Raw genomic sequence first — 15,206 nt, 5'->3', positions numbered from 1 at the left:
TAAGTAAAGCAGCATGTGGTAGCGTGCATCTGTAATTCCAGTTCACCTTTGGCACGGTGGGAGGAAAACCAGGAATCCCCAGTTTTCATGCCACATAACCTCGTGTACACAGCAGTGAAAAATTAGGGACCCTCCTGAATCAAGATGGAAGGTTATTCCGTGACCTTCACACGTGTGCCTTTACTCACATACACACAAACATGCATATACACATCATATATTCACATTGAAAAGGAAAAGAATACAGATGAGCTCATTTAGCAGATAAAGACGCTTGTCATGCAAGCCTGGTAAACCTTTATTTGGTCCTAGCACTAATGCAGAGGTGGGTAAAGAGAACTCCCCAAAATGGCCCTACATCCTCACATAAAAATGGCATGGTGCATCCACACCTAAATGTAGCAAGACGTTGGTGGTTTAGCATTGTTTGATGGAGCGTGTCGTGTTGTTTTCAAAATATACAGCTCCCTAGTTTTAAAAACAGAAGCCTCAAATCATTAATACTGACATAACGTTTGTAAAACAGATTTGGAAATCTGTTTCATTGCCAAAATGCTGTAGTTTTTATAAGTGTGACTACAGAAGGAGGTTGTGGAAAGACATTTTGGTGGTAATAAAATCAGACAGAGGCAAGTTCTTGAAATTGACCACTCAGGAGTGAAGGCCCCCACCCACTTTAGTTTCTACCAGAATAAAAGATTTCCAGTGATGAGAGATTTCTTTCTAAATTGTTCTTTACATCATGCTTGATAAAAAGCTAAGAAGCTTATTTCAGCATACTTTCAGGTTACAGACTTAGCACTGTGGAGAAGTTAAGATGGGAGCTTTTTGATCTCTAGTTAGAGCAGAGAAAAATGAATGTGCTTGTGTTTAGCTTGGTATCTCCACCTCACACACAGTTTAGGACTCCTTGTCTAGAAAATTGTGATATTCAAAGTGAACTTGGTCTTCTCACATGACTTAGACAATCCTACAGGCCCACCAAATACAGACAGTCCTATTGAGATTCTTTCTGAGTGATTCTAACTTATGTCAGTTGGGCATAACAAAGCCATTACTTCTCAGATACTTGTTATGGAACATTGATGTGTAAACCCTACCTTTTTCTTATTCTTTATACATACACATATGTATTCTTGGGCTAGCCTGTTGATATTTGTGAGAATTAGGTTTAATTTTCCTGTTCCTAATATAGCAAATACTACTTTATAATTTTTGTTCTTGCAGGTCTGTTTTGTCTTCTCAAATGGACTTTGTCATGAATTTTCCCCAGTTTTCTGGCCTGTTTCTTTTTCTGTCTTAAGTCACTAGCAGTTTCTTTGCTAATTCCCATTTCCCCCTTATCCACAGAAATTTCCATGCAGTATCGGCATGATGGAGCTTGTCCAACAACTAGTAAGTTGTCCACCTGGGTTAGTAACTCGGGCTTTCTGACTCTTAGTTCAGTGCCTTGTATAATATACCACCTTTGAAGATCTAAATAATATTTTTCAAAATGCATTAGGTTTTTATTGTGTAGATTTTTTTTTTTTTGTCTTACGAAGATGCCTTTGTATACTTTGTCTTGTGTTCAGGATCTGTATTATAGCCAAGTATTGCAAACTTTAATTATTATTGGTTTTTTTCTATAGTATTTATGTTGCAAAATTGTGACTTCTGCTCGTGGTGACATGTTGTTTTCAGTATTTGGGTGCCATTAGCCTTAATGTAGATATGTTTTCAGTATTTGTATGTTAGTATTAATTAGGTAGCTTTATGTTTGGACTTCTGTATGTGTTGAAACTTACAGTGAAATTTAAGAAGTGAAAATAGATGTTTGGTAGGGTTAGAAGATGTAATGAGATTTTGTTTTATATCTTGTTGATTATCCTATAAGTCTGATTGTTATATCCTGTAATACTCAATTTTAGTGTGATACTATGTAGATGAATAGAGATAATATATAGATGTCTTTTTAAAAGGAATTCTCAAAAACATATTAAAGAAAGGGTCACCATTGTGAGACAGTACACCTACCTATTATCTCAGGTTACTAGGCAGCATACTAGTGAATGAAATGTAGCATTTGGGGAGTTAATGCTTTAGAAAAAGAATAAAGCTTTCAGTTTTAATAATTCAAGCAAAAATACCGAGATTTTGTTAAATTGAGTTTTATGCCTATGTATTTCTTTTGTGTGTTTGAGAATGATCTTAACCTGACGTCCTTTTTTCCTTACTTAAAAGCTTTCTCAGAGTTGCTGAATGCAATACACAATGGTAAGTTTTGTTAGAATCTCCTTCTCTGGAAGTTCATTTATCACAAAAGTTGTCTTTTGTCAAGAAACCCAATTGAAAGTTAGGACAGTCTGATGAGTAGATCAGGTCTAGTGTTCCGGTGAGCTTGTTAATTGTTTGGCACTTCAGTAAAAACATGGTAGACTGCCTACAGAAGGAGGGATAGATAGGTTAGTTAAGTTCTTCAGTCTGGCTTTTATTGTCTCTCCTAAGTTTCTGAAAGTTTTTTGTTTGCAAATAGTCTGCTTCCGTGATCTTTCTTACTAATGCATTTGTAATTAGTATATACAAGAGGAATTTTTTGCTTTTAATTTCAATGTGGAATGTGATTTTTGTTTTTTCAGATCTTTAATTTTAATACTCTTATATTTCATGTAGTAAATATAAGACAGTATTTTAAATTGTGTCCAATTGTGGACTATTTTCACAATTTGAATTCTAAGTTGGCATGTAAGGCAAATTCTGTCACTTTTCACTTTAACATTGTAATTATAATGATGGTCATTATTGTAGAATATCTGAGGATTTCTTCAGTTTCCCCAAGAACTTTCTGTGATCATTTTTATTCAAAAAATTTTAAATTGTGCAGTGTGTATGTGTGTGTTTGTGTCTGTATTCTGAAGAATCCATTTTCTTCTTGTGCTACAAGTTCCCTGGATTGAATCAGGTTGTTAGGTTTGGTGGTGAGTGTTTTTACCTGGCTAAGTCATCTTGCTGGCCCTGAAAATGTCTCTAATATGATGTCTTCTTTATTGATGTTCTTTTCAGTTATTAATTGAGCTCATTTACTTGAGACTATGATTTCAAGCAATTTTTTAATACATTTTCTTTAACTTGGAATTTGTTCATGTAACAGATTGGCATTATGTAAAGGTTATAATGTCAGATGTTTACAGAACACAATAAACAAGAGACAAGCGGCATAGTGAGCAGATATAGGTGAGCCTCATTGCTTTGAGGGTAGAGGTAGTCGATGTGGGAAACTCAGAAGTGTTGCTTATGAACAAAAGTGTTTATTTACAGGGTTTGAGCCAGAGCCTTGTGCTTGTAGAGAAATGTTCTGCCATGGAATTGTATTAGCTCTTAGTTTAACTTTGACTTTCCTACTAAGCCTGTGCATGTGGTGATGTAGGAAATGAATAGCTGTAGACAATAGAGATAGTACTGATAGGAAAAAGGATGGAAAGCTTTTCTTGAGGAACGTTTAAACACTTGACAGGTTTTTGGGGGGCATGGGGGAGTATAAAAGCTAAAGAGCCTTAGCAGTTTTTTTCAGTTTGCACAGTTGTATTTATACATGTTCATTACTTGCTGGAATATTAAAAATTTAAGCCCAGCTATACTTCATGAAGTAGAGACATCTCAGGGAGTAATTTTGATGAGCTATCACAAAGACCTTTGATTCCACTGTGCACTGAGGAAACACTGGGGTGAATTAATTCGTCGGGGAAACTTTTTTTGTTCCTCAGCAGGTAAATAAATGTCATCAGGTTATTATAAATGTGAACTCTCTTTAAAATTTGGGGTTTTAGTATTTTGAGGTTGGAGGAAATTCTTTCTTGAGTTTCCTTCACCCTGCATTACAAGAAAAGAAGTGAATGGCCCCTTTTTGGGGGTTATAAAGGCAAATAAAGGGTTGATTTTCTATAAATGATATTTTGTCAGATGATTTTTCCTTTTTTCCAAATAGAGATTTTTTTCTCTCTAAAAAAAAAAACATTCTTTAAGCCTTAGAGATTTTTTTTTTAAAGTGCCTATCAATGGAGTGACTTGAAGTTTTGGTTTTTGTGTATTAAGTACTTGGCATATAACTATTCATTGTATTTTTATATCTTTTCATTTGGATAAGGATAGCACTAAACATCCTATTACTCTTCTTTCTACACAACCCCTTTTGATTGTTCCCCCTCTTTATTTACATATTTTATTCTTATCTGTCTGTCTGTCTGTCTAAGATCGATCGATCTATCTATGAGCAGGGTCTCATGTAGTCTATGTAGCTAAAAATGATCTTGATACTATAATCCTGCTTCTACCTTCCAATTCCATGCTGGAATTATAGTTATGGGGCTGTTTATCTTGTTTCTGTTTTCATTATCCCTAATGTTTTTTATTTCCTTCTTTATGTGTCCTTTTCTTTGGGGGTGGATATTTCAAGACAGAATTTTTCTGTGTAACAGCCCTAGCTGTCCTGGAACTCAATTTATAGACCAGGCTTGGAAAAAAAGAAAAACCAAAAACAACAACAACAAAAAATAAATAAAAAGGAAAGAAAAGACCGGGCTGGCCTCACTCAGAGATCTGCCTGCCTCTTCCTCCCAAGTGCTGGGATTAAAAGCGTGTACTACCACTGCCTGGCTGCTTCCTTCTTTATGATGCCTTTTGCATATGTCTTATCGTGTAAGGTGTATTAAATCAAAAGTTTTTAGCTCACAGTTTTCTAGATAGGTAGGGAGTGAACATGGGTGTTCTGATTTACTATAGCACAAATATTAAAAACCCAGAGTCAGATATTGGTGTTCTGTCAGTAAAGCAAAGCATCCAAGCCACTAGAGAAGTCTTACCTCTACGAAAGCTGGCTGGCTCACCACAGACTAAGCTTCCTAAACAGACTGGGCTGACCGAGCCTCTCTCCCCTCCCATTTTATATTCCCTCTTGTGCTGGTATTAAAGGTGTGACTCCCTAGTATTGGGATTAAAGGTGAGAGCCACGACCACCTGAATTTGTTTCTACATTAATCTTGTGTAGCCCAGAATGACATTGAACTCACAGAGATCCGTCTGCCTCTGTCTACCAAATCCTGGGATTAAAGGTGTGTGCCACCACTGTCTGACCTCTAATGGCTTATTTTTCTTCTTCTGATAGTCAGGCAAGCTTTATTTATTAAAGCATAAATAAAATAAAATACCTCTATAATTTACAGACTCGAATCAGCACCTAAACTCCCGTAGTTTCCACACAGACGACATATCATCAGTACAAGAATCTGTAAAACACAAAACCGTCTTTCTCAAGACTCTTAGCTCTCCTTCCTCCATTTGATAAATACACATTAAGTTCTTTGCATGTAGAAGATTATTGTTAGTTGTGTTGGGAAAATCCATAGTATAAATGGATCCTGCCTTTAGGGAATATACTAAGCAAGAGGTAAATATGATTATTAATAACATTTTCAAGAAATATAGTTAAAATGTTATGATTTGCAATACAGAAGAGTTTTAATGGAAAATTATCTTTGAAAGAAAAACATGTACTGAGAATGTAGCATTGGACCTGCTTGCTTGAGAGTGTATAGGGATCAGCTGTCTGGTCTAGGCATCAGGGCCTGATCAGCACAAGTAGTCTGTCCCACCAAAGTGTTACTTTCCTGTTGGCTTTGATAAAACACCATAACCAAAAGCAGCTTAGGGAAGGAGATAGGTTATTTAAAACACCATAACCAAAAACAACTTATGGGAAGGAAATGCTTATTTCAGCTTAGGAGAACTTAGTCACACACTATCATCCAGGAAAGTCAGAGTTGGCACTCAAGACTGGAATTTTGAGGCAAGAACTGATGCAGAGACCATGAAGAAGCACTGCTTACTGGCTTGCTCAGCCTACTTTTTATAGTACCTAGGACTATCAGTCCAGGGATACCACCACCTGCCGTGAACTGAACCTTTCCACATTAATTGTCAATCATAGGCTTGCCCATAGCCCAGTCGGGTGGGAGCATTTTCTCAATTGAAGTTTTCTCTGCCCAGATGACTCTAATTTTATTCAAGTTGACAAGCTAACCAGCGCACAGTCTGTGCAAAAGGTGACAGTAATAACTGATAACTTGATTCAGAACATAAATAAAATAATAACCTTAGCTTTTGTCAGTAAGACCAAAGTAGTTGGTGTTTTGAGTTGGGAAAAACATATAGTACACCTATTATCTAGGGGGGTACATTATATGATTGCATATAAGACTTGAAAAAGTTAGTACTGAGACTGACACCAAATAGAACTTTGTTATAATATTATGGGGACCCAAAGAGGAATGTGATAGTCAGCATATTCCCCCACTTTCCTGTCGAAGACCAGTTCCAGGGTAAGAGCATGAGGGTTAGAATTATTAAGCAAAAGGAACAGAGATTTAAGAGAAATAAGAGACAGAACACCATCAGGAGGGAAATTCAGTGAATACTGAACCCTGAATCTTCCTCATTTACTTTCCACATGCTTATATACTTCACTCCTAAAGGGGAGGCAACAGACTGCATTAACATGATATAAGTAGATAGATTTGAATGCTCCAACCTTTTGTTCAGGTGGAGCAGTCTTCCTCTATATCCAAAATACTAATTAACCACACCCTAGGTCAGAATCTCATTTGTAGACATACCTCTTGTCAATAACTTTGAAAGAGCAAAAATAAGCTTACACTCCACCCCCAAGAAGAGAGAGAGAAACTTGTGGATTTTAGTGAATTAAGTAGCAGTGTCTAGGGGATGGGAGGCATTGATTTACCAGTATTTAGCCCATACAAAACAACACTCGTGCACAAAAGAATTGTAGTTAGTTCATATAGGGGAACTCTTGGTTGTAATTGAAAAGTGCTGGTAGAGAGGACAAAGACATTGGATTAATTTTTATTTTACTTGCTTTGGACTTGTTTGTTTTTGTTTTTAAAGAGAAGAATTACCTATTTCCTAGGCTGGTCTAGGATTCCTAGGCTCTAGTTAATTCTACCTTAGGCTCACGAGTGCTGGGACTACAGTTTTGTGCCCTACTGTGGTCTTTGGTGTCTAGTTCGTGTTAGCAGTGGTGACGTCTTAGTACTGAAAGGGAAACTTGTAGAGAAAAGAAGGATAAAGGTCTAAGACTGGCTGTTTGATGAGAAGAGAGGCAAGTGGAGATGCTGGAGCTGCAAGCATTCGGTACAACACGACAGCCCAGCTTTCAGATCATCCTCTAGAGTTGTTTGTTGTTTTTGTTTGTTTGTCTGTTTTTGGTTTTTTTTTTGGGGGAGGGGGTCTGCTCTGGCTTTCCTGGAACTCAGTCTGAACTTGAACTCACTGAGATCCACCTGCCTCTCCCAAGTGTTGAGATTATAGGTGTGCACCAGCACTTCCTGGCCCTCTTCAGTTTTTCTTTAAATTTTTAAAATAGTGAATTTTATTGTGAAATTTTCATACATCCTTAATACAAAGTAAAGGCAAAAATAGGGGCCAAGTCATAGGGAGTGGGGTAACCATAGTGACCCAAGTGGGGTCTCAGCACTGGGCTGAAGGGGAGTAAGTGCATGCCCAGGTTCTCTTGCTGAGCCTGTCTAGTTCTCCTGCCGATCTGCTTTTGTCTTCTTCCCCTCTCTGCTTTCATGTCATGTGTGTTTTCTTATCCTCTCTTGACCTCTTCTCTAGTTTTCATTATTTTTTATGTTTATGTATTTGTGCCTATTGTGTGCCCACCCGTGTAAGGAGGTTAGAGGACAACTTGCAGTGGGAATGGATTCCTCCTGCTTCATACATTCATGGGATTGAATTTAGGTTGTCATCATAGCAAGCACCCACCTTAACCTAAAGAAAACATTTGTGGCCTTGCCTGCAGTTTCAGAGGGTGAGTCCATGACCATCATGGTGGGGAGCAGGCAGTAGGTAGGCAGGCATGGTATTGGGGCAGTAGCTAAGAGCTGACATCCTGAAACAAAACCAGGAAGCAGAGAGAAGTGAGGGGAGGGAGACACGGCCAGAAACACAGAGACAGAGGGATGGGGGTTGCTAGCTAGTTAGCTGACTAGGAATGATTTTTAAAACATCAAAGCCTAACCCCAGTGACACACCTCCTCCAAGACCATACCTCCTAATCCTGTCCAAATGGTTCCACCAACTGGGGGAACATGCATTTGTACATAGGAGCTTATGGGGGGGGGTCAGTCTTGTTCAAACCACCATAGCCATCTTGCTAGCAAGGGGCCTCTAGTTTTTTTAAAAAAGTCTGTATCATCTTTGACTAATGAATGCTTAAATTAGTAGAAATCTTAAGAATCGATCTCTCTTCTTCCCCAGAGAAGAAGCTTGTTGCTTTCCACAGACTCGTTTATTACCTTCAGTCAAGTTCAGAATAGCTGCCCTTCTTTAAGTGTCCCTCAGGTAGTGCTTTGCCAGTGATGCCAGAGCAATAAATTAGTGTATGTGGGACACTTTGCTTTTCCAACTGAAGTGTGGTAGACACCAGCACTCCTTTGCTCTTGGATTCTTGCCTGTAGTACTTTTGTTCTATAGTAAGGGGTTGTTGGCACTCTTACACTGTCCTGTTTGGAGCTCCACACCTAAATCAATTATAAGGTTATTTCTTTTATTTTTTGTGCTTAATTAAATCCTCATAGATAAAACTTTCCTTTCCAACTTATTATTTTTCAAGATCTATCTTACACATTTGTATCTGTGTTCATTCAAGCCCTTATTTTTCTCCCACAGATTATTATACTTGTTTCGTTAATATATCTAGAATTGATCAGGTGGGCAGACTTGAGTCGGTACCTCACATGATGGTAGAGAAGAGTGAATGCCTTTAATCACCCGATAAAGCATAACTGTAATGAATGCCAAGTGTTGTCTTATTTTTTCTTAAGGGAAAACAAAGTTAATATTGAAACATGCTTGCTTAGCTAGTTCAATATCAGACAGGTAGGTCATGTTGGAAGAGTATCATATTCACAGTATTCTTTTTCTCTTTGTGTAATTTATTTCTTTGCATACTGTCAGATTAATGTCTAGTTTTGTATTTGTAGAATCTATGCCCTAATCACTTTGACTAAACCTGAAGTTAGAGATAATGTCATCTGGTAGGCTGTTTTTGCATAGATGGCTCAGTTACCCCAGTATAGAGAATCAGTTCTGCTTTGCTTTCTAGATGAGAGAATTCACACCTTTCTTCAGTCTTGGGTATAATCTTTCAATTATGTTCTAATATTGCTGCTTAAAAATTTCCGTTTTATGGATTTTTAAAAACATTTAAGTTAGGCTCATATTTTTCATGTTTCCTTTTATTCTAAATATGCGACATGCCCCACCCCCTTTTGTTGATTCTCTTTAGCTTTGTATAATGGATTGTTTCACCTGAGGTTGAGTAAAGAATTTCAATGAGCATGTTTTTTCCATTTTTTTTTCATTGTGTACCCAGGCCTCAAACTGATGATCCTCCTGCCTCTGCCTCCTTTAGCAAATCCTACCGGCGTGCGCCACCACAACTGGCGTTTTTCAATTTTTGGCATTCTTTTTTTTTTAAATATTTATTTATTATGTATACAGCATTCCTTCTATGGCCAGAAGAGGACACCAGACCTCATTACAGATGGTTGTGAGCCGCCATATGGTTGCTGGGAATTGAACTCAGGACCTTTGGAAGAGCAGGCAATGCTCTTAGCCTCTGAGCCATCTCTCCAGCCCAATTTTTGGCATTCTTTATAGTGTCTTTTCAAATAGACCTTGTTTGACTTTCTTTTTTTTTTTTAAATTAAATCTGTAGTTTTTTCCCATATGTAAAAGTATTTTAAAATTTCTAAACAGTCTCAGACTTAGAGGAAGCATTGAGAGAGCTTTAGTTTTATAAAGCACCTGAGAAGAAATTGAAGACATGGCACTCTATCTGCCCTGAATGTGCACTCCTACAAAAAGGGCAGGAAGTTTGTGCTGCTTCTCAGTAATTTTGAAGGTATATTAGTCAGGGTTCTCTAGATAAACAGAACTGACAGGAATATTATATATAGGAATATTATATACAACTGGGCTTTACTAGTGTGGTTTACAAATTGTGGTCTGACTATGCCAATGATGACTATATCCCAATGGAATATTGGATATCTGAGGAACCAGTAATTGTTGAATTCACGAGTCTGGCAATTGTTCTTCAGTGTATATCAGAATCCCAGAGAAGTGGGCTCTAATATCAGTGAAGAATGGGCTTGCCTGTGAGAGTGAGCAGAAGCTGGCATAGAGAGCAAGCGCTTCTTTCTTTACATGGGGTGTCATCAGAGATTGTGGCACAGATTTAAAGTGGATCTTTCCACCTAAAAAGATCTGGATTTAGGGTGGGTCTTCCCATCTCAAATGGTTTAATTAAGAAAAAACCTCTCTGGGCTAGAGAGATGACTCACCGGTTAAAAACACTGGTTGTTCTTCCAGAGATCCTGAGTTCAATTCCCAGCAACCGTATGGTGCTCACAACCATCTATAATGGGATCTGGTGCCCTCTTCTGGCCTGCAGGAATACATGCAGTCAGAATACTGCTTACATAATAAATAAATAAATCTTTTAAAAAACATTGCTTTTAGACACATATATTAGTAGTATCCTTTGAAATTACCTGGCGCGAGTGAGAAGGAGACATGGAACTCACAATAAACCCGCTTAGGTGTTTATTAGAGGGGGCGTGTACAGGCCTGGGGAAGTTAGTGTGCAGAGAGAGAGAGGGAGATGGCGTATCCAGCTTTGTAAAGCTGCCCAGTGGATGTGGTTGTGTTCCCAATCACTTGGATCTTAGTTAATTCCAGATGTAGTCAAGTTGACAACCAAGACCAACCATCAGAATGGGCTCCTTACTTTAGGGCTCTTCCCACCATGGTTAGATTCAAGTTTTCTTTTTGAGAAATACAGTAGAAACAATCTTTTCATTGTATAGTATAAAATCAGCTTTTTTTTTTACTAATGTAAAGTGTTTCTTTTTCCCTTTATGAGTAATTTGTAGAATTAAGATATGAGATGATGTGAAAGCCATTTATTATTATTCTTTCAGTTTCTGTTGTTATTCATGATTCTTAAATTGTTGAGTTTTACTGTGAGTCATTCTACAGATTTACTGTGTTGCCTGTAATCTCATTCTGTGTCCCTGTAATTTGAATGCTTGTTCTCTTTCCTGAACCCCTCCCTCCCTCCCTCCCTCCCTCCTTCCCTCCCTCCCTCCCTCCCTCCCTCTCTCCCTCCCATGTCCATCTTTCCATCTCCTGCTTCTTTTATAGTACTGCAGATATCATCCGTTATTGCTGCCCTTACAGATTAATACATATTTAACAGCTTAAAGGGCAAGCATTTATTAGCTTTTGTGGTTTTTTTTGTTTTCCTCTGCTTTCTTCATATGAAAGAAAATTGGGTTCAAATCACTGTTTTTGTTTTGTTTTTTGTTTTCTGTTTAGACTTCACATGACCGACATTAGGGTGTTGTTCACTAGTTTATCAGGGGACTCTAGAGAGAGCCACATCCAGACTCCTCCTAGTTCCTTCCTGCAGTCTTAGGACTGAAGTTCACCTAGAGCACCAGCCATGGCTGACAGGCTTTTAAAATTGGTTTTGCATCTTTCTGTGTTTTAGAACTCTAGGACCTTAACAGGGATAAAGCTATAAAATTCTAATCTTATAAAGCATACAAGTTAACTGTCATTCACTTTATAAAGAGTCAACTACCTATCAAAATTAAGCATAAAACAACTAGAAACAAACAACATTTGTCTAGTCTAGATATACCTAACAGATAATGATCCTCAAACACTTCAGAGATCCGAGAAAAGGTAAATTGAATTCTCAGACCTTCTCTAACTTGCCTTTCTGAAGAACAGCTGTTATTTTTGTCGTGATGAAACACCATGACCGATAGCAAGATGGGAAGGAAAGGGTTTATTTAGTTTACACTTCCCCATCATTGTGCATCACTGAAGGAAGTCAGGACAGGAGCTCAAACAGTGCTGGCTGGCACCTTGATGCAGAGGCCTTGGAGGGATGGATTCTTTAGAATCCTTCCCATTATATTAATTTCATGCTCATCTCATACCGTTACCCCAACCCTTAATGGGAAAGTGTTGTTCCTTTATTTTTCTCTTTCAAAATTTTTTTTTCCTCTTAGATCAACCGCAAAAGTTGGTCTTTTCTTCTTCATCTCTGCCCCCCCCCCCTTTTGCAGTACAGGTAATTGAATCATGGGCTTTATATTATCCGTGGAGGCAGTTGGTCTTATGTCTTGGTTTATTCACGAATGTTTTGTTTTGTTTGTTTGTTTTTGCCTTTTTCACTTTATTTTGCTGTAGGGTGTCACTAAGTTGTCCAAGCAGACCTTGAGCTTGCTGTTTAACCCAGGCTGACTTAATTTCTGGTGCCTTACCCTCTTGCTGCCAGGCTAAGATCTTTAGGATTTTTCTGTTTACTTGATTTTGTTTTTTGAGATAGGGTTTCATGTAGCATAGGGTGGCTGAGGATGATGCATGACCTGGAACTTTATGTCATCCTGCCTCCTCCTTCCAAGTCCTGGGACTCTTAAGTGCATCCCACCACACTGAGCTCTCATAGGTTGTTCGTCATTCACAATATGTATCAGATGAGTTTTGTTTGCCATTTCTGTATGTCTTCTGTGGTTCTTGGAGGGCAGGCAGAATTTATGTGTCTGCTTCTCTGTGTCATCCTAGGGGTTGTTTCTTTACATTTCCTAATTTTGGATTGTGAATTCACTGTAGTTAGGGTTAAGGAATCCCTTCAGAAAGGATCCTCTCTACAAATTATGAAACAAATGTAACATGAGGGCTGGCTTGTTGGGGTTTCTGTCCCGCCGGGTACCTCGCAGCCCGCAAGTCCCAGAGAAAATCAACCACACAGAGATCTCTATAAGTTATAAAGCTGATTGGCCCATTAGGTCAGGCTTATTAGTCCTTGTAACTTATATTAATCCATTATCATTATCTATGTTAGCCATAATGGCTCAGTACCTTTTCCAGCGGGGCAGCTTACATGTTGCTTCTCTGTGGTCTGGGCAGGAATGACAGAGGAAGCTTCCTGCTTCCCAGAATTCTCCTGTTCTCATTACATCACCTCTACTTCCTGTCTGGCTTTCCCGTCTATACTGCCTGCCTGGCTCATCAGCGTTTTATTAAAATATGATTGACAGAATACAGACAATTCTCCCACACCAAACAAATTATGCAGGATTCTCTCTCCCCTGTAGCAAGCTTTCTTGCCTGACTATCTTTGGATCATCAGCCCCCAAATAATGACACAGATACTTACTATTAATTATGAAAGCTTGGCCCTTAGTTTAAGCTTGTCCCCAACTAATTCTTATAACTCAACTTACCTTGTTTCTGTTGATCTATGTTCTGCCATGTGGCTTTTACCTTTCCTCAGTGCTTCACGTCTGACGTGCTCCAAGGCTGCTGGCAAAATCTCCACTCCTAGATTCTTTTCGAGTTTTCTCTTTTTCAGGAAGTCCCACTTAGTCTCTCCTACCTAGCTGTTGGCCATTCAACTCTTTGTTAAAAGGCAGAGACACATCTTTACAGTGTACAAAAAGATTATCCCACAATCCCACCTCCAGACAGGGTTGCTTGTTTGTTTGTTTGTTTGTTTGTTTTGTTGTCCTGGCTGTCCTAGAACTTGCTCCTTAGACCAGGTTGGCCTTGAAGTCAGATCCACCTCCCTGTGTCTCCCAAGTACTGGGATAAAAGGTATACACCACCACGCCTGGTTGAGGCAGGATTTTTGTGTGGTGATCCTTGGTTTTGAGGGGTGATCTCCCTTTCACTGATAGTGTGTCCCTTTGCAAGCCTAAGCCACAGGAACAGTGCCATCCTTTTCAGCCTTCTATTCTTTAGAGGCTCAAGGTCTCACCTTTTTCTTGTTGGCTTCAAAACCAGCTTATGAGTTACTAGTACAGGATGAGTCTTCTAGGGCAGAGAGCAGGCTTTATGTTTTTTCTTGTTGTTTTGTTTTGTTTGTTTTTTGAAACAGGGTTTCTCTGTGTAGCTTTGAAGCCTGTCCTGGAACTTGCTCAGTAGACCAGGCAGGCCTTAAACTTGTTTTTGGTAAAGAATTATTGTTGGAAGCAGTTTGTATCTGTTTTTTTTTTTTCTCCTTTGATATTCAGCTTGCCACAACTTGGCTGCACTCTTTACTTCTTGTGGCTTTTCTTTGTCCTAGTTCAATGCTTAAATTCAATGAACCTCTGTTTTCCCCTATTATTCCCACTGAATAAAATATTACTTAATGATCTAATTCTACTTTTAGGTCTTTGTCCACATGATAGCCATAGTGATTTTTTTTTGTATGTTTAAACATTGTTTCATCAAACCACTCATGGTTTAGTATGTGTGTGTATTATATGTACACATATATGTGTATGTGTGTATACACACAAATACCTCCAGTACCATCCATTGGGGTGAAATCGAGGCGTTTCTCTCTAGTTCCATCTTTGAGCTTCTTGTTTGTATATTCATTATAATGAACCAGCTGATTTTTCTTTCCCTTCCTTCCTTCCTTCCTTCCTTCCTTCCTTCCTTCCTTCCTTCCTTCCTTCCTTCCTTCCTTCCTTCGTTTGTTTTTTGCGGATCTACGGTGGATATAGTGGGAGACTGTGTATGCGGGTTGTTCTGTAGGCCGCCGGGCAGCGCTGACTGATGGTCACGGAACTACATGTGGTGCTGGGCGGGGAATCGAACTCGGGTCCTCGGGCGGAGTGGTCTGGCACTCTGCCCCCTGAGTGGTCTCTCCGGTTGTCTGTCTGTCGGTCTGTCTTTATTTCTTTCTTTCTTTTTTTTTTTTTTTTTAATTTTTGAAGACAGGGTTTTCCTGTAGCTTTGGAGCCTGTCCTGGAACTCACTCTGTAGACCAGGCTGGTCTTGAACTCACAGAGATCCTCCTGCTTCTGCCTCCCGAGTGCTGAGATTAAAGGTGTGTGCCACCACCATCCGGCTCCAAACCAGCTGAATTTTATATGAAATTGTAAAGCTTACACAGCCATATCCTCTTAGCTATAGCATCTATATTACGTTTTCTCTAGTTTTAGTTGCTTGCTATGAAAATATTCAAAAGATAATTCCAGAAATAATCCTTGGAGTATGTCCTGCCATTACTGTATTCCACCCTGGGTGAGAATTGTACCTCTATTAAAACCATGCTATATATGTTATGTCAGTGTGGTAGC

The 15,206-nt window shown here is 38.8% G+C and overlaps 1 protein-coding gene across 13 annotated transcripts in view; it reads left to right on the top strand.

Moving 5' to 3' along the window:
* The window catches only part of Mllt10 (MLLT10 histone lysine methyltransferase DOT1L cofactor), a 154,785-nt gene that overhangs the window by 101,268 nt on the left and 38,311 nt on the right, over positions 1 to 15,206 (top strand). For 11 of the 13 annotated variants that reach the window (XM_085699030.2, XM_085699032.2, XM_085699031.2 and 8 more), the window contains 2 exons: positions 1,351 to 1,395; positions 2,224 to 2,256. The exons of 1 other annotated variant lie outside the window; for it this stretch is intronic. In XM_085699030.2, the coding sequence (XP_085555156.1) occupies positions 1,351 to 1,395; positions 2,224 to 2,256 (78 nt within the window). The remainder of the gene's footprint in view (positions 1 to 1,350; positions 1,396 to 2,223; positions 2,257 to 15,206) is intronic. One more of the 13 variants, XM_085699033.2, reaches the window with a different exon arrangement.

The sequence above is a fragment of the Myodes glareolus genome, chromosome 14, assembly GCF_982192425.1.
Source record: "Myodes glareolus chromosome 14, mMyoGla1.1, whole genome shotgun sequence".
NCBI lineage: Eukaryota > Metazoa > Chordata > Mammalia > Rodentia > Cricetidae > Myodes > Myodes glareolus.
Note: the sequence above shows the minus strand (reverse complement) of the source record. Positions and strands in the feature narration are given on the sequence as shown.